Source organism: Atractosteus spatula, chromosome 15 (assembly GCF_055471065.1).
Source record: "Atractosteus spatula isolate fAtrSpa1 chromosome 15, fAtrSpa1.hap1, whole genome shotgun sequence".
Lineage (NCBI taxonomy): Eukaryota > Metazoa > Chordata > Actinopteri > Semionotiformes > Lepisosteidae > Atractosteus > Atractosteus spatula.
The window spans coordinates 6,680,790-6,703,964 of NC_142720.1; the positions used below are offsets into that span (position 1 = coordinate 6,680,790).

General features: G+C 38.6%; 1 protein-coding gene across 1 annotated transcript in view; it reads right to left on the reverse strand.

Annotated features, from left to right (window-relative positions):
- mrps5 (mitochondrial ribosomal protein S5) overlaps nucleotides 1-21,497 on the reverse strand; it is a 38,775-nt gene extending 17,278 nt beyond the window's left edge. Inside the window, exons 1-5 of the mRNA XM_088933691.1 lie at nucleotides 21,429-21,497; nucleotides 18,066-18,185; nucleotides 12,637-12,762; nucleotides 9,800-10,033; nucleotides 2,637-2,671 (exon numbers count right to left, since the gene is read on the reverse strand). Coding sequence (XP_088789817.1) covers nucleotides 2,637-2,671; nucleotides 9,800-10,033; nucleotides 12,637-12,762; nucleotides 18,066-18,185; nucleotides 21,429-21,477 — 564 coding nt within the window. The 5' untranslated portion in view covers nucleotides 21,478-21,497. The remainder of the gene's footprint in view (nucleotides 1-2,636; nucleotides 2,672-9,799; nucleotides 10,034-12,636; nucleotides 12,763-18,065; nucleotides 18,186-21,428) is intronic.
- Between the last annotated feature and the right edge of the window lie 1,678 nt (nucleotides 21,498-23,175).

Below are 23,175 nucleotides of genomic sequence, written 5' to 3' on the forward strand. Positions count from 1 at the left end.
TCATTAGGAGCACAGTACCTTTTAAGCAAAGACCCTAAGCAATTTGTTTTCTGATCATGCTACAACTCTCTGAACCGTGGATCACAATAGTTACTGCTTGTGCTCCAAGACTAGCCGTCTTCTGTTTCTACAGATAAAAGGACCCAATTTATATCTCTGGCTCTTGACTCGGGCACTAGTTCATACACAGCTGACAGTCACTAAAGCAGTGTGCAGTTAATAACTAACTGCAGCTCAACCCTGAGCAATACCACAAGCCTGTACCACATTAGACACAACAAGCACGGCTGGCTTTAACATTGAATCTTATTAAGTTTTCATCAGTTTGTTTCTGTCAGAGAAGATATGCAAGATAATTGGAATCCTGGAATAGTCTTGGATGCGGAAAAGGTAGAGCAGTCTTTTTACAGACTGCTGCATGCATCTGCAACAGAGGGCTGGATTCCTGTCCAGCCCAAGGTGACAAGAAAAGTAGTGTCTGTCACACGACTGCAGCACAAACACTGTGTGCCCACAGGAAGAACACCTTATAAAAACATCAGTAAACACTGATTGCTCTTATTTTCTAAGTAAGGTAGCGGACGATTCTCTACATCACATTCATTTTGTAATATATAAATTGTATATAGCTTACACACCTTAACCTGCATTTCAGACTGATTCATATAACACTTTGGATGGCTAAAAGTAGCATCTCAACATGCGATAAGTAAAAAGAGACGGCTTTCTTGGAAGCAGAAAGACTCATTTGTTCTTGTTCAATTTAGTCCAACGTAAGCCCAAAAGGCTTAGAATATACTTGCATGCATTCTGATGCCCTTGGTTTTTATTGCAATAAAAGACTCCTAAGTCCCTCTGATGAGAATACATTGCTTTTCACAAAGTGATCAGATTTATCGCTAACAAATTTCACTTGAGTATGTTTTGTCAGTGGAATATAAAAAAAACAACCTATTTTTCGAGAAACTGAGAAAGGCCTTATAAAAAGTGAAAGAAATAAACAGAGCTGCTCAGAATAATAAATGAGCAATGAAATGGCAGTGAAAGATGACAACCTTGGGAAAACAGGTCCTAGTTTGATCAGAGAGAAATTGCATTCTTTATAAATATAAATGTTTGCCGGAGTGTTCTGTCAAATAAAGAGCTGGATCCTGCTAACAAAAACGCCAGTCAGCTGGAAGGAATTAGATTAGAAATAAACATGATGAACACTTAACAGAAATAAAAACCAACTGAACTGGTGCATTTTGTTTAACAGGCCTGAATCTGTGAGAAGAAAACGGGGCTAAGGTTATCTCAGCATTATGACAAAGTTTCGCCCAGAGCCAAAAATAAGCAATTTATTATTTTATGATGACTGTCCATGCTGATCTCCAAAAAAGCAATAAAGCTAGAAAATAAAAGGCTAAGATGACAGGGGATGGGGATGAACAATGATAAACAGAAATATCAAGGCAAATATAGTTCAGTGTAATATCAAAGCACTTTATACAGCACCTTTAACCAAGCAATACTGTATGTTGCTACAGTGAAATATGAGACATGCAGCCAAAAGCCTAAGGGAAAGAGAAATTATATATTTTTTAATCACAGAACAGAACGATTTCTGCAGGGAGGTAGGGATAAGAGATTTGATTTAATGTATACATAATACTTTGGAGGTAATGGAAAAATTGCTCAGAAGAAGAGCAAGATGCACATAAATCTATCCTTGCGGTGGTCAAGCATAACTCCTAATTTTGCTAAAACTTGCAAACATCTAACATCATTCCAACCTAAAAAACAACACTAATTGATCAGAGTACGGGAGTTTGCATCCTGTCGACATGTCCTTTCACTGTCCTTTCACTCTGCGTAACTAGCCAGCGGTGACCAGGAATTCCAGCACCCGTTCGAATCGCATTGGCCAAGAAACAGATGGCTGGGAAATCCTTTACCTCTCCTGCAAGAAATTCCCCTGTACGAGTGTCGGAATCAAAGTGCAAATGTAAACCATCACATCGGGAGGCATGGAACTCTAGGTGAGCATGGGGTAGCTCTGATGAGCTGAAAGGTAATTATCAATAATCTTCTAAATGCAAAACATTACAGCCAGCATTTTACCTCTGTTGACCCTTAAAATAAGCAAACCGGGAACTTAAGTGTTTAAAAGTCAGCGGATGTCGCCTTTATCCACTAGAACACAATAATGTTTCCCTGCTTTCTGTCCGTCTCCATTTGCTTCTGCAAATTCTGCTGAAACGCAGTTCGGTGGCCCTTAGATCTTATCACATCAAAGCCCTTCTACTTAGCATAACAGGCGCTTTCCTGGAAGGAGCTGCAGGTTTCGCAAGGGAAACTGCCCTGAGCGACATCTGGCAGATGAGCAAATGCTTTCCCATGACCAACTTCTACCTTACTTGACACATTCTCTCGAAAGCCCCCAAAATGCAGCCAGTGTCCGTTTCAAACCCGGGTGAACAAACAGTAAAACCTCGTAGGCATCAGGTTAAAGAAATGACACCTGAAGAAGGCCCCAAAGGCAAAACGCTGCGTCTCTCCTTTTCCTTTCAACATGGAACAAACCTTTACCTGTTCCTAAAGAAATGGATGTATGGTTTGAAAAATCTCACAGGACAGCTGATGTGATGGCTTACCTCAATCACCCGAGAATCGAAATCTTCATATGTTTCTGTGAAGAAAAAATAGAAAGCAAACATTCAGCTAAAAGTTACAGAAAAGGCTCATCTGTCTCTTTAAACAGTCTCTGAACAAAAACATAAAAGTTACAAATATACTATTTCATACAATTCTTAAATGAATAAAAAGAGGACAAACAAAAATGTATGAGCACTGTATTTATACACTTTACTCAAGATGCTCGAGAGCTTCTTCAGATCAATTTCTGGAGTGGAACAGATTGAAAGATTAAAATAAGCGTCCCCGATGAAGAAATTTTCTTCCAAATGATATCATTTGTTCTTAGTCATCCTCAGCAACTCCACTGCTCCTTGGGATATAATCTAGCTAAGTAACTCTTCATGCAGGAATTCCTTCTCAAAGACCCGCAAGGCTTAGTTTGCGTACTTCATTAATCTGGTATGCCAACATTAATTTTAGCTCATGCTCAGGGGCTCAGTCTGGCATCCAACTTCAAACGTGAAGCTTCAGAAGCTTCACTATTTTGCAAGAGACGTTTGCACTGCTTTTAGTGTTACACGATACAGAGATGTGGCAACCGACATTTCTAAAGAGGACTGGAATTACACCAATCATGGCCTGTAAAATGTCAACAGACTTTATTAGGAATGTCTCGCCACCAGTTTCTTTTTCACAATAATTAATAAGGCAGTTCAAGGATGGGTACAATGTGGACTGCAGCCACAATGTTGCCAAATGGGCACAAGACAGAAACCTTAGCAGCTAGTGCTGGAAATCTCTCTTTCTGCCAACACTGTCAGATTAGTACTCCATCATTGTAAAAGGCCATGGGTTTATTTAAAGGCATGCATCAGGAAATGCAGATATACAAAAAGAGATGCTAAGAATTTGCTTTGCAACTGCAAACACTCCACTAATTCGCACCGTCTCTCACAACATGCAAAGCAAGAGCTGTGTAATCAAACACACCTTCAGTAAGCTATCATTCATTGTACAGTACGTGGCATTGCTGATTTTACATTGCCATATGCTGGTCATTTTTTTAATTACGTCGACAAGAGCGTAGAGGACCATAGAGGAGGTTGCTTGTGTACATTTTGTCATTGAGCTGTATAATGATATTAATTCTGTAAGATGCTGTATCATATATTGAACAAGCAGGAGATGACCCTTCTGTAAATTCTCTCGGCACATGCCTTGGGGAAGCAAGCGCCCCTCGCTTCATCCTTGTAAAAGCCAGTGCTATACTGCTGGTTGTGCTTTGATTTACCACGCTAGATTCTGCCACCTTTTTGAATGTCGCAGCCCTCCTCATATCTGTGCCACTACCGAGGACCACCCCAGAAGCATTCCTATGGAGACCTCTCCGCCATGGTGAGGTACCTACTCTGTAAGAACTCCCAGCATGACAGAGTTCTCTTAAATTTAAAACTCTCGAACTCTGCATGTCGTTGTGAGGTGCCTGTCATACTTAATCTTTACCCTTACTGGTAGGTTCTCCAAAATCTCAGATTTGTGCACCGCAAATAACTTGCAAAACACACTGGGAGCACTGCGTAAAACAACTGCTTTGCTGTAAGGTGATGTGGATTTCTGCAATCATATGTTTTGCGCTGTGCTTATCCTGACATTAACTCCCTTAATATTAAACCGCTGTGCTATACAAGACCATTTCACCCATTGCCCATTGCATCCCAAAATACTCTGATCACCAAAATGCTTGATGTTTGGAATACATCTGGTACAATTCCTTCGACAATTAACAACACATAATAAACGACATTCCATTTACAATATCTCTTATTAATAGCACCAAACATGTTTGCATTGATTTTAAGCTTCGGTAGCTCCTAATACATTGTGTTTTTTTAATCACCATCAGCTTCAGTGAAGCATTACTACAGTGCTGACATCAGGATTAACACCCCTCATCAGCCTGTAATTCAGCTAGTCGAAGAGTTACAGCAGATTCAAAAGATGACATTCTATTTATGGAAGTATTAATCAACGCCCGTCAAAGTCCCCACTCGCGTGAATGTGTTCAGCGTGCGCATTTATCACTGGGAAGTGAGAACCAAGATCCGATGGGCTGTTCCTATTTTTCTTGGCTTCCTTCTCTTAGCTGAGATCTGTCACTTAAATTCTGCAACAGATATTCTTGTATGTGGGGATTTAATTGTCAAAGAAAAAAAAAATTTTTTCCGTATTATAGGATTACCAGATGACATTTTACATAGCTAACCTGCACATATCAGAGAGCACTTTTTGCCATAAAACACAGAATGTAAAATGTCAGGCGTTTTACTACTTGTTGTTAAGATACAGCAAATTACTGTAGGTAACTGAACAAAGTGGAGAGTAAATATTACAGAATATCATCTGGCATATGGGGGGGATTTCTAATTATGTTTCTAACAAAAATAAAAACAACAAAGAAATAAAAGTTAATAAAATAAAACAAACGGGTTACTTAATGAAATCAAATTGAATGACAGTGTTCATGTTTTTTTTAAATATACACTTCTGCCTGGTTTTTATGACCTTACAAATAGGCTGTCGTGTGAATAGCTTGAGCAAATGGATTGTTTATAAATAAAATGTATTTTCTAGGTAATATTCTTCAATTTTAAAGAACAAAGAAACTGAAGGGTTTCATATAGAAATGTGCTTTTCAGAGCCGATAATTTCAATATTTTTTTCTCTTGCTGTTACTTCATGAAAGTTGGTCATAAGTCCTTACTAGCAACAAGTACAGCTTTCCTCCTTATATTTCAAGGGGAAAGAAAGTAAAACAGATGTTGTCCAAAATACACAAAAACAGAGATGCAAAACCACACAAGACATTACTTCTTTGCTACTTTTAGTTTGAAAAGACGACAGAAAGTCCATTTTTTACTTAAGAATTTCATTTATTGCCACTCAAATAGTGGTGCAAGGCAGTAGTTCTACATACAGCGGTCAATTTAATTGGTGGTAACAGCACAAAATCTAATTTAATTTGAAGGAAAGTGACCCAACATTTTCTCATTTTTAAATGAAGCTCCACCACTGTGACCTGTAGGTGGAGATTAACTAGGGGGAACTGACAGGTGCTTGAAGTATTTGTGTTTAGATTTAACTTCTACAATTCCACAATTTATCACTGCTACAGCTCCGCTGCCATTTGACAGAATTTAATGACAGAAGCCTAGTCATCCAAAATGCAATATATCTAGTGGAGTATCAGAAAACATTAAGGTGTGTGTAAATTTCCACTCAGAGATGTTTTAAAAAAGGTTTCAGTAAGTCCCAAAAAAGACTGTGAATCAAAAAATCTCTTTTAATCCATCAATTATAAGATTTGAGTCAGTATGGAAGAAAAAGGACAGAGAGGTCCTGTACCATAACAATAGTTATAATTATTTCAGAAACGAATTTGTCAAGATGGAAGTGTGCACATTTTAACTTTAACATTATACCACAAGTTGAGATGAATAACTCCTCTGTTTATCAACTTAGTTTTACTAAATTGACTATGGCCTTCCAAAATATTAGAATTACGCAATGTAATCGTGGACCATTTCACTTAAATCAATAGTGCATTGCATCAAATGTTTTTAAAGTTCTCTTTTTCATCTTTCATACAAAAATGTCACTTCTTATTAAGGTTTGACAAAAGGAGACTTGCCTTTTCAATTCCCGAAACTTCAGTGCTTTCAGGCATTTGAGTAAGTGGCCATCGCCCAGCTGCTGAAGATGGGAGGTGTGTCAGCGTGAGCTGACTGCAAAGGAACGCTTTCTTCAGGCAAAATGCTGAGTTTCTTCTGTCTAATTTCCAACATTAACCTCTCCTTGTTCTATTGCAAACCTGGTCCACTCTGAGCTGAAGCCAATCTGTGCACGCGCAATAATGAGGCTACAGACAGTTTAGGAACCAAATCCAAGCCCAGCATAGAGTTACACATACAAGGAGGCTAGACAGACACACACTTCTTACTGACAAAACAGAGATACTTAATGTGTTGCATCACTGCCAATTTCCATCATCTCTGCCATTCCATTGAAAAAACTCGAAACATCCTGCGCAGAGGCTAAATTCTCCACCTTCTTACTATAAAACTGAACACACTGATATGCATGTAAGTTTATTAGGCAAATGTTTTGTAAAAAGATAAAGTGACAAGTGATTTTGATTGAAGATCATATGTCTGAGCACTGAGCATAAATCTTAACACTTGAGCAGAGTTTCAGAAGTACAACTCTAAAATGTGTTTTATGTTGGATATTCTTCTCATTTTATTTGTATGGAGACTCCCACAATGCACTACCTACTCATTTTTTTTCATACAACAATACAGTACATATTGGAAGGTTCATCAATATGCCTGCTACATTTTAGACAGCAACCTCATTGACAAAAGAGAAGGTTTATCAATGATGTTGCTGTATTGTCCCATTGAAAAAAAGTAATTAAACTGTTACCATTTGAATTCAGAACCTTTTTTTTTTGTCTTTACGGGAACATGAGGGCTAGCCATAATTTTGCACCTAAAAGCCATTTTCCATAGATTCAACATCTCAGTCAAACTCTGTCCAGCTCTAAGGTCAGACGAGTGACTCACAGCAAGGTTCCTGCAGCTAGTACCCCAATTCGGCAATGAAATGAAACAGATTTGTGAAATTATTAGAATACCAAGTGCTAAATTAATTTATATCTAGCAGTTAAGGAAGAAAGTAAAAAAAAATAGTTGATTATTAAAGGCGTGCTGTGAGGATTTTAATTTGGTAATGGGTTTAATTGATAATGAGAGATGAAAAGTCAAGGGTATTCATAGAAAGTAAGCCTTCACAGGGAGAGAGCTCAAAAATGCTGACATACTGGCTGAGTGTCATGTTTGTTTAGGTTTTTCGTGGCTTAATGATTTCCCTGGCAAGCTGCTTGCTTCAGGTAACATTTCAAAGAAAGACATTGCAATTTTATTTTCATGGATAGATTTTGTTTTTACAATACTAAAAGGATATGTTACAAAGAAATGAGCAATTGTGGATAACACAAACTGCCCATGTTTTAGCCTTTTACTGTCTCCAAAAAGAATAGGGAGTTATTCAACACTGTTCAGATTGAGATAAGGTATTACATTTAGAGAAATACAGAGGAAAACAAATCAAAAGTGTTTTTTTGTCTTTCTGCCAGAAGCTGAAGGTTTTGATAATCAGATAGTAAAAACATTTAATCTTAAGTCACACAGTTCTGTTGTGTTTTTTTTTTTACAAAGCCCAAAATAAATTTGGAAAAGAAATGTTTTCTATTAATGTAAGGATTACTACTAAAAGCCTTCTTACAGTGACACACATTTTCAAGGCAAATCTCATCACGGGGAAAGAGAGTACTGACACTAATGCAAAATCAATTTTCAAACACTACAAGAAATTAAAGACCATCCCTCACTATACAAAAGCAAACAAACTTTGCCTTTTACATTGTACAGCATTTCTGTTTTGCTTTGCAAACAACACTACTGTTGTGTATCAGAGACCAGTTAATTCACAATCGACTACATTTAACACCTAAGGAGTTACACAATAAAACATTTGTATTATGATTATTTTTACACTTGAGTGAATTACATTTATATGGCACTTTTCACCTCAAAGGATACCCATTACATACAAGAAGGGGTGCACTTCCAACATTTAAGTGCAATAGCCATCTGGGTAATTCTGGGCAGCCCTCACTATACAGCAGATCACACAGAGAAGGAAGAAAAATTGCACCAGTTGAGCTAATAATAACTTTAGGCAGGGCACACTGTATAAGCTCAGAGTGGAATTTAGGTGGAAGACTGGCATTAACACCCCCAACACTTTTCAACAACGGCATGGGATTCTAATGGCCACATAGTCAAGACCTTGGTTTAATGTCTCATCCAAAGGTCAGCATCTCCCACAGCACTGTGCCCCTGGACATCATACAGATGCCCGGGGCAGAGCACCACCTACTGGTCCACCAGCACCACTTGCAACAGCAACTTGGTTTTCCATGCAGGTCTCCCCTCCCATTACAGACCAGATCCAGCCTTGCTTATAGTTCCTGACATCTGACCAGGTCAGGCTAGAAGGTGGTGTTTAAAGTTCTGCAAGCAGTGGTGCTTGCTGACTAGCCTCCAGCAGCTCACACTCAAAAAGCAGTACACGCGATTGTGCACAAGTCCTTCACAAATGATTGCTGCTGCACTTCTTATAGGAATTGTGCAGAGAAAGAAATTGGAGCTCCCCTTGGAGTGGTTTTATTTTATTTAGACAATACAATTCTCCTAGGATTTGGCTTCCTGAGGTCTATTTTGAGGAGGGTGAATCACAGATAAAGCCATCACGATCAAGCCCAGCCACAGCCTTGAAGGAGCGATCAGAATTTACTTGCTGAACTGCATTAATCACAGCGCATTCTAAGTACATGCAAATTAGGTGGAAATATGGTGTGAAACGGTTATTCTTTTGTCAGGTGAATCGCCACTCCCTGCTGTCCCATGTCATCAGATTGCACTCGGGGAAGGACGCAGTCTTATCAGAGACCCTTACACAGGCTACTCCACACCGTGGTGTGACCTATAAATGTCATGATTAGTTTTCATCTTTGACAAAAGGTACAGAGCAGGTTCGGTGCCCTGAGGAAGAACAGTGTGAAGAAAAAGGTGGCACACTGCGGCCTTGTCATCTTTGGGGAGAAGGTGAGAACTCACTCAATTCGGCATCTCTCAAGTCAACCAGAGATTTAAGACTAGAATCTAAAATTACAGTAATCTTATGAAAACCTGTAATGAAAGTAGTAGAAGCAATAAATAATGTATTGCCCTCCAGCTGCATTTCTGCTGAAAACACAAAAGTTACCACATATCAATCATTCTGGTTTACTCCGGTGCTCAGCTGCACTAGAACTGTATGCCTTTTCCTTTAGCAAAACTACTAACTATAAAGGATTTTTCAAAGTATTTCCCTTGTAGATAAATACCCCTGTTGTAAAGAAACATGCATTCAGATATTTTTATTTTTTAGCCACAGTCAACCCGCCTAGATTGCAACCAATGGGGAAAAAAAACATGTGAAGCTTCTTTCTGTTCACCTCGCAGTTTAAAGCTGCTTCTCTCTAAGTGAGGTTAAGAAGCGAGGGCAAAGCTCTTACCTCCGTTCGGCCCAGGATCTGGCGATCCGAGGCTGATCCCCCCCCAGGAATTCCCGGTCCATCCCCGCTCCCTCTTCACCTTCGTCCTCCTCTTCCTGTCCCACTCGTCTCTCTGGCGGACAATGTCGGCCTGCAGCTCCTCCTGCTGGGCCTGGTCCCTCTGGGAGATGGGCTGGATGGTACCACTTCTCAGCACAGGCGAGTTCAGGCCGGGCCAGAGGTAGCCTCCTCGTCCTGGAGAGAAGAAAAAAAAATCAGCTGGATTGGAGGAGCTCAAAGCTGATGGAGGAAAAGCGGAGTACTGTGTGACAGAGGTTTTGTTTTCTGGTGTGGGGGACTGGGAGCACTGTAAATAGACTGCACTTGTTTTGCTGGGGTGCTTTTGCGGCGGAGCCCGTCTGGTATAAAACGGACCTACTTTGGCCTTGCTCAGGCCATTGTGTGACACACTGGTTAGGGCTCCGGTTCCTAACGCCGAAAGGCCTGCTGCAGGCTGGGACAATACACCTTGATCATGTTTATCAAGCTGGAGTAACCAGCACATGCCAGAAGTAGACCTGCACTGGGTTCACTCCAGTGTGCTTAACACTAAAGGCACTGGAGAATCCCATAAAGTTACTTCACCCTTTTAACAAAAGCTTTTTTCCCTTGTGCTGGCTCACCTTTCCCTTTCTGAGAGCGCAATTACATTTTTCCCGTTTCTGAGGAAATAAACAACGACAGCTTCGCCTTCCATCTGTGTCTGGAAGAAACGCTTTTGTTATAATAAGCGGTAAAATGTGATCTGTAAAAGGACAAGGTAAAAAATCGGGACACGATTCAAGGGGATGGAGACACATGAAAATCAAAAAGCAGTTGTACTGCGACAGGCAGCAAGCCCCCACACAACAGGCTCATCGCAGGTGCAAACAATAAGGTACATGCACACAAAACAAGACATCATCAGACTTTTGGGGTGAGAAAAAATGATAAAACAGAGCAGGGAAAACCAACCTTATAGGTTAATCAGAGATTAACATAAACAAAAGTCTTTAATCAAATGTCCTTGTATCTTAGATACATCGCTATCCACCAAACAAGGCACATCTGCCACAAGTCAATGTGTGGATGTTTGGCACATACTTACATTTAATGGATATTAATATTCTTTGTCTGCAATGAACAAAACTGTCTGCAGGCCATCACTTCCACTAAACACTTTATTTCAATTCCCACTGGCTTCATTTCGGCATAACTCGGACAGGCAGTTAATAATTGAAAGAGATCTGCATTATGGATGAACATAATAAATCCTCAATAAAGTTGGCAAGGGATCACAATTCCTGTCGGGGCACTGAGACCACCTACTGGTTATAAACCAGAATATAATTCTAAAAGAAGAAAAAATACTAATTTAACTGCATCAAGAAGTAATTTGTAAAATTCCATTCATCCACCATTAGAAATATTCCTGTTAAGGGTAAAAGCAAACCAGAGCCAACCCCAGAGGTTTACGCTGGACTATAACCAGGAAGGGACACCAGTCCCTTGCAGCATGTATACTCACTCATGCACATACAGAAACCAATTAACCTAGCCAGCATGTCTTTATTAGGTCAGAGGAAACTGACACAGAGAGAAAACCCAGACAAGTGCAAGGACAGCATTTAAACTCCACATACAAGATACAAGGGGGACACAGTACTGCTGCCTCGCAGTGCTGGGGCCCTGGGTTTAATTCTGGAGCTGGGGTGCTGTCTGCCTGGGGTTAATTGGCTTCTGGGAAAAAAGGCCCTGGTGTGAGCACGTGCACGTTTGTGTCAGTGTGTGGCCTGCAATGGACTGGTGTCCCGTCTAGGGAAAGAGAGAGTCTTTATTATCCCTGAGGGGGCAATCAATTTGTTTTACGGCAGCAGTGTGGGTGTACAGAAGGACAGAAAAAAACCACAAGAACAACACGCGTACATATTTACATAGAAAAGCAAGTGTTAAGTAACGATATGGCTACAGGTATGAATGAAAACTTAAATCTATTGGTTTTGCAGTTGGGGAGTCGGTTTCTGCGTTCTGATGGGAGTAACTGGAAATTATTAAACAAGGGGTGTGAAGGATCATCGCAGATGGATTTTGCATTATGCAAAACATGTGAATGACAGACGGAGGAGAGGGCTGGAAGGTCAGCACCAATGACCTTCGGACATATTTTTACAAGACTGCCCAGTTTGTCCTTGCCTCTTAGATTTATGTTGCCAAACCAGCAGATCGGGATAAAGAGTGTAACCCTCCTTATAGCTTATTTTTTGCTGAAAATTTCCAAGCCATGGTGGGGATGTACAAACGTTATTTCAGTGAAATGCAACATAATGAAAAGTAAAGGGCCGGAAAAAGATCCTTCTAGTTAACTTTGTGGAGAGTGCTGAGCACCAGAAGGGAAGTAAAACATTAAAGAGCCGAACCTGACGTCAGACAGAGGGGCTGCCTTCTTGTAACTTCAACTTCAAGAAAAAAGTTTAGGCAGAGAAACAGAGGTCAGGAGAGCAGTTTCTTTATAATGCCAGGCCAAAGGGAGCCGCTAGGCTTGAAGCACAGAGTGCTGAGCAGATCAAACCGATTTTCAAAAGCTGCACAACATCAAATTCCTCGACATTTCGTTCCGTTACGGATGAACACAGCCAGCTCAGCCCTCATCCCAGTTTCCTCCCTTTTAGTTTTCTGTCAAGGTTATGCTGGACTTAGGCCATTTCTGATTGTTGCCAAGGTGTAGTGTTACTGGGGAGAAATCTTCTCTCACATGTTGGGAAAAACTGTAGGAGGGAAGAGGTTCAAGAGGGGAAAAGAAAAGCAAAAGAAAAGCTTACCTTCTCCAACACTCTGCCCTCTGTTGAGGTCCCTCTTCAGCTTTCGCTTAGTTCTCTTCCCCCTTCCCTTCCGTGCCCCTGCCCCGCTCTCCGCCAGCACCCCCCTCCATAACTCAGCAGCCGTCACTGCGTTGAGCAGAGAGACAAAATCAAACTAATTATTCCGACCTCGAAGGCTCTCCTTTCCCAACGAAGAGCCTCCCTTGATGAATCCACACTCAAAAACACACTGGTGGGGATTTCCGTTCAGCAACCAGCCTCTCGCGGCACAGTACAGGGCTGGGGTGCCCAGCCCTGGCACCAGAGGGCCGGTGTCTCTGCAGGTTTTCATTCCAGCACAGCGTTTAATGAACTATACCAGCTGGCTGCGGTCTTAATGGTCAGACTACAGCCTCTCCCAGCTCTTCAGGCACTGCTGCTTTAAAGAGACCTCGACAACCCGCAGGCATGGCGCCCCCTTCAGGACCGGGGGTTGTATAACCTTGGTCTAGGCCTTCCTGAGTGGCTCAGTTCAGGACCCCAAAGATCGCAAGCCAGCAACATTGGAGAATGTTATGTTATGGACAAAATATCTTTCAAAAACAAAGACCTTGTGCTTTTTTAATTGACAGTAAGGAGATCAATGTTTCAGCAGGAAACCAAATTGACACTGATGTAAATGTACTCGGACTTTTCAGAGCAAATTCTCAAAATAATAACCAGAGACTTTAACTCACAGTGTTCCTGTCTTATTTTTAGAGATACATGCTAAAGGAAACCCTACCCTGAAGACATTACTGTTGTTAATTTGTAATATTTGTAAAAGATTTGTAATAGTATCAAGATTCCAAACTGGAAAAAAACAGCAAATGTTGTACAGGGGCAAACTCAGTAACTTGGGACTGATAAAGTATACCATTTAGATACAGAGACACCCACTCCCAAATAACAGGTCTGCTGTGCCTGTGTGGAACTGATTTCCCACTACAAAAATTGCAATGCCATAAAATCTGATTTACATACATTTCTTGAGCAAATATCAAAGCTCAGCAAATGTGATGCAATGTGACAGTTTTATTCATACTTGTGCTCCATTACACTACTGCAAGCCAAGTCACTCAGGTAGCAGATCACTCAGGTTGAGCTGCATGTTGTTTGCAATTTCTAGGAACATTTTAGTTGTAGCTGTTCGAGGAAAAGGGAGAGAAGCGAACGGAGAGACCAAGTGCCCAGATGGAGAGCTCAACAGACAGGGAGGCAGGCACACCTGGTACAACTATGATGAGACTGGTGTGTGCATCCAAACAGGGCAACCAAATTCACGGTTATTTTAAATAATCAAACTGATGTGTAGTGTAATTAACAAATTAGTTACCGTGTGTTGCAGAACACGAATGAATTTGCCTCATCTTGTCTTGTCCAACTAATCCGATCCATTAGCTACACAATGGAATCCATCCATTAAGCAGAGCAGAGAAGGGTCCGAGGCAATTATGTTGATAGTTAGCAAGGCAGGAATGAAATTACACAACACCATATGCCTGTGATTTTAATTAATTGAGGGCAGCTAGGGAAATCCAAGACTGCTAAAACAGCAGGATAAAAAGAATGAATTAGCCTTTCATTCAAAAGCAGCTCGAGGCAAAACAATTGCCTCAGGAGCCATTATCACAGGGTGACAACATCAATCAGGTCTTAATATCTAGGATAAAAAAATGCAAACTCAGAATGCATTCTGAGCATGAATAACCTATTTCCATTAGATTAATCTCTGTGAACTGGACACTCCTATGTAAAAGGAGCGTATGTGTGTGTGTACCTAGTTCAGAATACTCTTAGAGCCCCAAAAGAGCATTAGCAGTGCTGGGTCAGCTATGGCATGCTGCAAACACATTAAGATCATCAGCTTTGAAAATTAATACCCTGTCAATGTGGTGTATATAGCACGCAGCATGCAGAGTCAGGCGAGAATCTTATAACTCTCACCCGATCAGACAAACAGGTAATTGCAGATTTTGAAAGGCTTCTGAGCTGTTGCTGGGTTCAACAACATTCAGCTTTAATCCAAGGCGTGACTCTCCATACACAACCCACCCATTAGCACAAAACCCATCTGCACCTGCATGCTTGGCCCTGTGCAATGGGCAGGCCATGAAGTGCATGGTCGATATTTTTAGAGGTCATATTTCCACAATAGGGCTGTTTATGATAGCTATAATTCTTCGGTAGGACCTACTCAGGGGGAAAAATGGAAATCACAAAACACAGAACTTTTAATCAACTATAAATTGTAAATGTACCCCCGTCTTGCTTCTGAAACACAATGTTGACACTCCATAAACACTCCTAAACACTTGCTGATCGCTTTGGTCTGCCACTAGACTGGATAAATCAAACTAGTTCAACTAGTGTTGATTGTTTTTTTTAATTGATGAGCGGTAATTATGTGGAACTTGTAGCTACTTCATTTTTTTGTTTCCCCAAGTCAATAACTGAAGTGTTCTTTTTCTCAAACAGATTGCAGAAAAGTTTATATTTAGCAATTTACTTAATATACATTTAGAAAGCTGAAAACCTCCCAAGTCAAGAGTTAATGAACCTCAAAATTAAAATAAAGCACAAAAGCTGATGTTAGACTAAACTTATCGGGAGATAAAATACGATCTTGAGCTTGTCTTGGGTGAAATACAGATTGCACAAACCATAAAGTCTGGGGTTGGCCATGACTGGTTAAACTTGATCAGCATGACGGAGCTGTGAATGGTTCTCAAAAGCCACAAGGGAATTGAGTGTTCATAATATCTTTGCTCTCTATTTCTTAATTGATGTGGCTGCCAGTTCTAATCAGGCTTGTTTGTTTGTGTGCCTTTAACAAATGAGGCATTACACATAAGCAAAAAAAAAACCAACAACCAAGGAACCTCCAAAATGTGATTCTCATTTACAAGGAAATTCTATTTAGGAGAGATAAATCTGAAATCTGTGCTTAATGTTTCCATAATAGTACCCTAGGTAATTGCAAAATAAGATTTAATCACACAGCAATACCTTGGTCTGCTCCTCTCCTGCAAACTGTACTTTAGCCAAGTCATTTTCATAAGGATATTATTCGGACAGAAGTTCCATCCTTTTTATATTTTTAGAGGAGGCCGCAGGGGACGCCGTGTCACTGAGAGTCGAAAAGAGCTTTGGCTGACAATTCCCACCCTATCCTCCGTGGTGCTCTGCCAGCTATGCGCGTCTGCTTGGGGAATCTCAGTCAAAACCAATAAGTGGCAAGAACCAGGCTTGAACCCATGATCACAGAGCTCGGCCTCTGCCTGGGTGATGCCCTGGTCGATTTATATCTCATACATGCCAGACAGTTGCAGTATTGAAAACTGCCTTCATCTTTTGACAGGTTTTTAAAGCTTTAAAATGTTTTCCTTAGATCATTTTATTCAAGACAGTACTAAAGCATGTTAGGCGATAACTAGGAATTTTACTAAGAGTAGCAGCTGTCCTTCATAACCACTATAGCTTTCAGAGCTTTTCTTGAAGCACGTAAGGCTGATAACTATTAGAGTGGTCTGCTTCACTCCATTTTGACAAAAGAAAAGCTGCCTCAGTAGAAAACAAACCTTTTATGTCAATGTGTTTTTAAATTTTTCTACTGTATATAAAATACAGTGGGAAAATCCAGTTGACAAAAACCTATTAATATGCAGACATGTTTCTTGGACATCGTGAATTCTGTCCTTGCTTTATTTGCTGAATGTACTCAGCGGGTTATATATCTGACAGTAATTTCATTTTGCGTTCTCTGCCAGTGTGCAGAATTAATGTTGCAGAAAATCAGAAGCAACGCCCCCTGATTCATTCTTATGTCAGAAAAGCAAAGCTGCAGATGGATTCAAGATGCATCTTAAACGAACATCGTTCAGTGTAATTTAAGTAAAATGTATAAGGAATCAATGGTTATTCATTACAAATCTGTAAGGAAAATAAGCATTACTTAATTAAAAATGTATTTTTTTTAATTTGCTGTCAAGAGAGTCAAAAATTAAGAGTAAAAGAAAGCTGAAAATATCTAGCATTCTAATCCATTAAAAGCCTAATCTTTACGAAGAAACTTTGCCCCACAGTATGAGTATAAAACAGTTACATACTGTATGTCTCAAAATGTACAATTATGATATTTACCAGACACAATCCTTACCACGTTTCTGCAACATGTTTCTTTTATAAAAGGAGAATAAAATATCAACAAAACCTTGAAATTTGTTATGAGTGCCGTACAGTTAAAAAATAAAGAACACTGTTTAGTGATCTAAATTTTGAGAGATTCCGCTTAAAAATTTACTTACAGCCTCAGTCACAAAATCTTCCTGATTTACTACAAGCTTATTTCAGCCACTTACTGTAGATTCTCTTCTTTCTGCTACATATTAGGTAACATGGTGTTGACTGCTAAAATCCCACTTATTAATTTCAAATGAAATGAACTGACAGCACGTTTTAACCCAGACCAAACTGAAGATTGAGCAAACGCAGCCGTGGCCTATGGTGATATTAACTCGCATGCATCTATTAAGGCAGGATTCATTATTTCTAGAACACTAATATGAACATTGTTCTCCTCATGTTATTGTGTAGCATCCAGTTTGCCACATATTAATAAATAAGACCTTCCTCCCCCCCACTTGCTCTTCACACAGAGAATCACTGCCACAATTATAGTAACTGTTGCTGACGATGATCTTTACCATTGGTGCTTGATAGAAACCAGAATGTGATTACCTCGGTTGGTCACATATTGATACATAAGGACATAATGTATCCATAAAGTGTATCCCTGATTTTCAGCTGACCATGTTAGTCTGGGTTCAACCATTCTAGTAAGTATGCTCTGAGAACTATCCAGTATTCTACCCGATTTTGTTTAGCTAATTCGTAATCTCTCTGCAAAAAATGACACTTAATGATCTAAAGACATAACAACACAAGTAAGGCAAACAAAAGACCACTTTCACTATATCAGAACGAAACAAGTTTAAATGAACAAAAGAACGGCTCATCTTGTTCAACAAGGAAATTTACACATACAAAATTGGTGACTAAACGCGTCATAAAAGATTTTTAAAAAGCTTTGACATTACTTTGATTATTTTACATTCAATTTATTACACTCCACGGTCTGTCGCTTCTGAACACTTTGGAAACCTATGCAATTTGAACAAATTCTGCTTGATTGAGGTATATACCCTTTAATATTCAAATGTCACATGCACCTTGCGATCTTCCAAAATGTCAGATTTCGAAACCCTGAATACTGGTCCGCTGTCTTCATCAAACCGAAACAAATGCATTTTATTAACTTACTCCTGGCTAACTGGAGCGTGCCTGATGGTAATCTGAAAGCTGTGTTCAGAAGAGAGTTTGTTAATTAGTTATAATCAGACGACACTTACATTTGTTGAAGAAACTGCTGAATCTGTACTGCTGCACGGAGACGCTGGCAGTGGTTGAAGAGACGGCCAAGGTGGTTTGTACAGCACTAGTACAAGCCAGTGTTGAGACCAGGATACCCCCTAAAATGCAATGCATACGTTAGCAATTACTACAGATACTGTATGATCCTTTTACATTATTACACAGATCTGCTAACTTTTCGTCACAATGCATCACGTTCATGACATATTTTCTGCCAGGCTAATTGTAAATTTTATTTCCTGTATAAAAAAAACACTGGCTTTGCAAATTACAAAAAAAAAAGATTTAGCCTCATGGGCCATTTTAAATGTGTAGTCAGAAATACGTCTGTGATTCTTTATATTTTCTAGACATTTTGTTTCTAAGAATAAAAGCAAACAGGAAAAAAAAGTTTCTCCTTATATAGTGCTTTTTAATGGTATGTGTCAATGTATCAGTGTGTAGGCCCCTTTTCAATTTTAAAACATTTCAGATGCTACTTATTTTAATACTCTGTTATATATGGAAATTAAAAGAAGGGCACGATCTGCTCTATAAACACTAATAATGTAAACACCTCATATCGCGTAAACTCCATAGTCATTTCCTCTACAAATGTATTTGCAAAGCGTGACAGGCTGTGTACTGACTAAGATATTTTAATGTGATGGTAGGTGCTGTTTGGACGAGTTAAATTACAGTATGTCAGTGGAGCAATGACAGTTTTAGCCATATATCTGACCCCACAACACATTTTCGTTTCCAGTACACCCCCTGTAGTAGCCTCACAGATCGCCAGGGGCCTGAAGATCAGAGGTAGGGAACCAGTGCCAATACCCCCATGGTATTAGCCATGGGCTATGTGTCAAACTGAACTCTCTCCATGCCTGGGACTGCAGTGCCTACTTAATGTTGGGGCAGCGATTGCAATAAATGTATCAGCAACTTGCTGCTTTGGCATTAAAGGTGGAAGCTAAAATCATCTTCTTATTGAACTTATATTTCAGAACCTGTTGTCTGCAGTCAGAACTAATGTTCTGTTTCTTCTTATATTTAGCTGCATTCTAAATACTATTTCTGCTTTCTGCCTACTTGGCATACTAGTAGAGGCTTTGTCTGCCCTACCCCGTCCATTGATTTCACTTTTCTCTTTGTTTTTTTACTGGATTATTGGGAAAGTTGATTTTTCAGGTAGGCGCACTGATGGGATCCTATCTTAAGCTTTCTGCTATCCAGCATGTATAATACCTTACTGGAGATCATCCAGTAAAAGTGTATTTAAACAATTATCAAAAATCAATAAAACAGCAATCTTAGGAACATACTGTAGCTCCTTTACATTCTGTTCTTTCAGAACCCACAATGGAGAAACGAATACATGCTTCTCTTCACACAAACGAAGTTTTACAAGACACAGAACTGAAGACCTTTGGGTTGTGTCCAGATTCAAGCAGTATGCAGAATATGAAATCAGTACTAATGCTTATTTCTTGTGTGGCTGGCCAGCCTGCAGCTCCAACAGCCATGGTATGACAACATTTAAAAATACATGCAAATATTTTACGTATATGGTAGTCATACCTTACATTAAAAAAAAGTAAAATAAAGAATAAAAAATGGAAAAGGATTTCTGCTACTTTAAAAAATTAAATTCATGAGGAAAAACATGTAGAGTATTGTTATGCTCTGTAAAATATACTCAATACTTTCTAAAAGCGATGACTCTTAAGTTAGCATAAATGATCTGATACATGGCTTGCTTATTATTTTACCCTTTAAAAATGCTGAAGTAGGGACTAACCATTAATGTGATGAATAGAACATCTTGCTGGTAAAGACTGGAAAAAAACTATAGCATAAACAATTATGATTTTGAGATAACTAGACTGAAAATCCATAACACTAATAAACAGGTAAGACATGATTTTTATTTCTTCATATCACTGAATGACGAGAGCTAAAACAGGAGAGTTTCCTGGCAGCCTCTGAAAAATCCCCGTTCTCATTGAAGTGTCAAATATGTAAGTAAAAAACCACAAACTCTGGTAATGAGATCTGGAATCTTGCCTCAAGACAGAATGGACATCAGAGTCACAATTATATATTATATAAATCACCAGATAATAATGAAATAAACAATTTTAGGAAAGCTGTGCTCAATGGATAGGCCCTGCTGAAAAGATGAGAAGCAGAGTAATCTCACAATATCTCCCTGCTCAGTCTGACAAAGCGTTATACAGCAGCTCAGAGTCAAATCACCTCACAGCATTTCATTGTAGCACTTTCCGTCCCCCCCAAAAAATCTAATTTGTGGAAAATAATATTGCGCCCTTCATACTAGCTGGGAAGGTCCTCACACTTGAAGAAAGCTCCACAGCAGAAACGTTGTGCTTCCTTTCTTCTCTTTTCATCATGGAGTAAACCCATTACCTGTTCCTTTCCAAGGAGTAGTTAAGTTACACTTCTGAAACTAACTGTGTTTTACATGCACTTTCCTGATGTAAGCTTATGAACTACACAAATATAATAAGAATCTTAAATACTAGGTAAGTTTAAGAAAATGAAAAAAAATAATTAGTGGTTTCTAGTAATTTTAATTTAGGTTCTAAACAAGAAAGTAACCTTTTTTCAGCATGCACACACACACATCTTGTCCTGATAAGTTCACTTACATTTTCTTTAAAATATCAATGGCATAGCTTAACAGAGTAAATAAATGCTATGAAATCAGAATTCACTGTCAAAACATTTAAAAACATTAAATTCAACAACATATTACGAAGACCTTAAAATAACTAAATAATACCGTGCAGTAATTAGAAATGAAAAATGTATTTTCAGATATGTGACCTTGTTTGTTCTGGATAACATTTCAAACTTTTTCCTTTGATCAGTAAAAATCATCTATAATGTTGGATAAATGAGCTTTTTATGAGAACATTTCATGATGTTCTCCCGTCTTTTGAACACATTTGAGATAACACATAAGGAATAAAAGTTCTTATTAGTACAGCACGATTTTCACTGTCACCTTTTCTGACAGGAGTCAGAATGCTAACTGTACATCATCCATTCACACGGTCAGCATAACTGGAATCTCACTTACATTACATGAACAAGAAAATACAACAAAATACAGATAAATAATTTCAGGAAGTGCTACTATAATAGCTAGAAACCAATTAAGTCAAACCTTTGGTTGTCCTTATTTAGTAAAAGTGGAAGTATCCATTGTGGATTAATTAGATTAACCTTTCCTCAAACCGTATTCATAATACCAATCAGGAACATCTCATCTGTCCCAAAAATGTTTAAAAAATCCCCATGCAAAGAAACTAATTGAAAAAAAAGTTTTTATTCACCTCTCATAGGTATCCGGAGGGCAGACCATACCCATCTGGCCGCCGCCATATTTTGCAGGGATTAGGTCCTTCACGGCATAATAAGCTTTTAAAGTTTTGCCTGTTTAAAAATCCAAGATAAACACCATAAGTGCTTGAGCTCACACTGTCGAGGACAGTTTTATTTGCTTAGAAAATGTTCTTTAAATAATTAATATAATACGAAGAATACAAACTGACATTTTGATTTTGAACTACCGAAAACTGTAAGGCAATGTTTGTGTTACCCAAGGTCCTTTTCAAACGCGTATAGTAGTTTGAAAAATCTTTATTTAAAGCGTAAGAGGATCACTCTTGATTAATCAAGGGCGGTCGTCCGGAGTGTGTATTTTTTCATTTATTTTAATGACTTTTGTTGTAATTTATTTACAGCATTATATGGTTAAGCATTTCAAGATTGAAGTAGATCTTGTATTGTTTATAATTATTGATAAGTTGCTTTTTAAAGAATACATTTTAGAAATTAAATACAGTGTAATGTAGCTAAAGGTGGTATACTTATCCCATTTTGCAAACAAAAGTCGTGTTCAGTTAGTCCCGTATTAAATGAATTTGTAATCATCGTAAGTTATTTTTCGATGTCTTTATGTTATATTTTAATCTACTTGCAGAAGTACCATTGAATAAGCAAATAGGATATTCTGAGGACTGCATCAAAAATTATCCTATCATCCGAACTAGTACAATATTAACCTTTTTACAGTATCTTATTTGTAAATTTGTAATTTTTATAATTTGATGCTCTTCTACCGATTAGTATGAATCTAACAAACATGAATATTTTAAGCTAGTGATGTTGCCTATTTTTTTTTTGTTTCGTAATGTCTTCAGTTGCAAATGGCCCTACGTTTTTGGAGCCATCTGGCTAAAAGTCTTTTTTTTTTAGCAGTTGTCATTGTTTTCACAAACATCAATCTGACAGGTATTCAAAAGGAAACACATTTTAGTAATTCATTGAATAATAATAATAATAATAATAATAATAATTAATAATTGCTTACAGTTATATAGCGCTTTTCTGGACACTCCACTCAAAGCGCTTTACAGGTAATGGGGACTCCCCTCCACCACCACCAGTGTGCAGCCCCACCTGGATGAACACAAATTGTTCCTTCTTACTCTTTTATTACATAATGTAAATGCATATGATTATCAGCTATAATTATAACTATCTCCATTCAACCTTTGTTTTTGGTAAACACTTAAATTCTGTGTGAGTGTTGTGAGTGTCCTTTTCTGCCTTTTCAGGATCTCTCTAAATTTTAACCACAACAATCATCCACAATTATTAAATTAATTCATTTTTTAAAATTTTCATATGCTAATGTTTGGGTGGTTTAAATGAGAGCCGATTTATACATGGTACAGAACTTAAAACTAATTTGTGGTTTATTTTAATTTTACGCTATTGACATGTAAAGAAAGTTCTACACATTTTTACTGGTATTTGCAGATACTGTATATAACATACTGGAGGTTAGTAGTTCTCATATATTTTAAAAGGACAACGTGAGAAATAATTTTAAAATTAACTGGATATGAAGTACAATATCTAAAACATTTTTTTGTCTATTGAATGCTGTTAGATCATTTTAACATGACCCTTTTTCAAAAGGTGCTTTTATTCAGGAATCTGAGTTTTCATTTTCTGAATGCCAAAGTGAAGGAGGGAGATTTAAAATCATGTGTGCATTGGAAGATCTGAGCA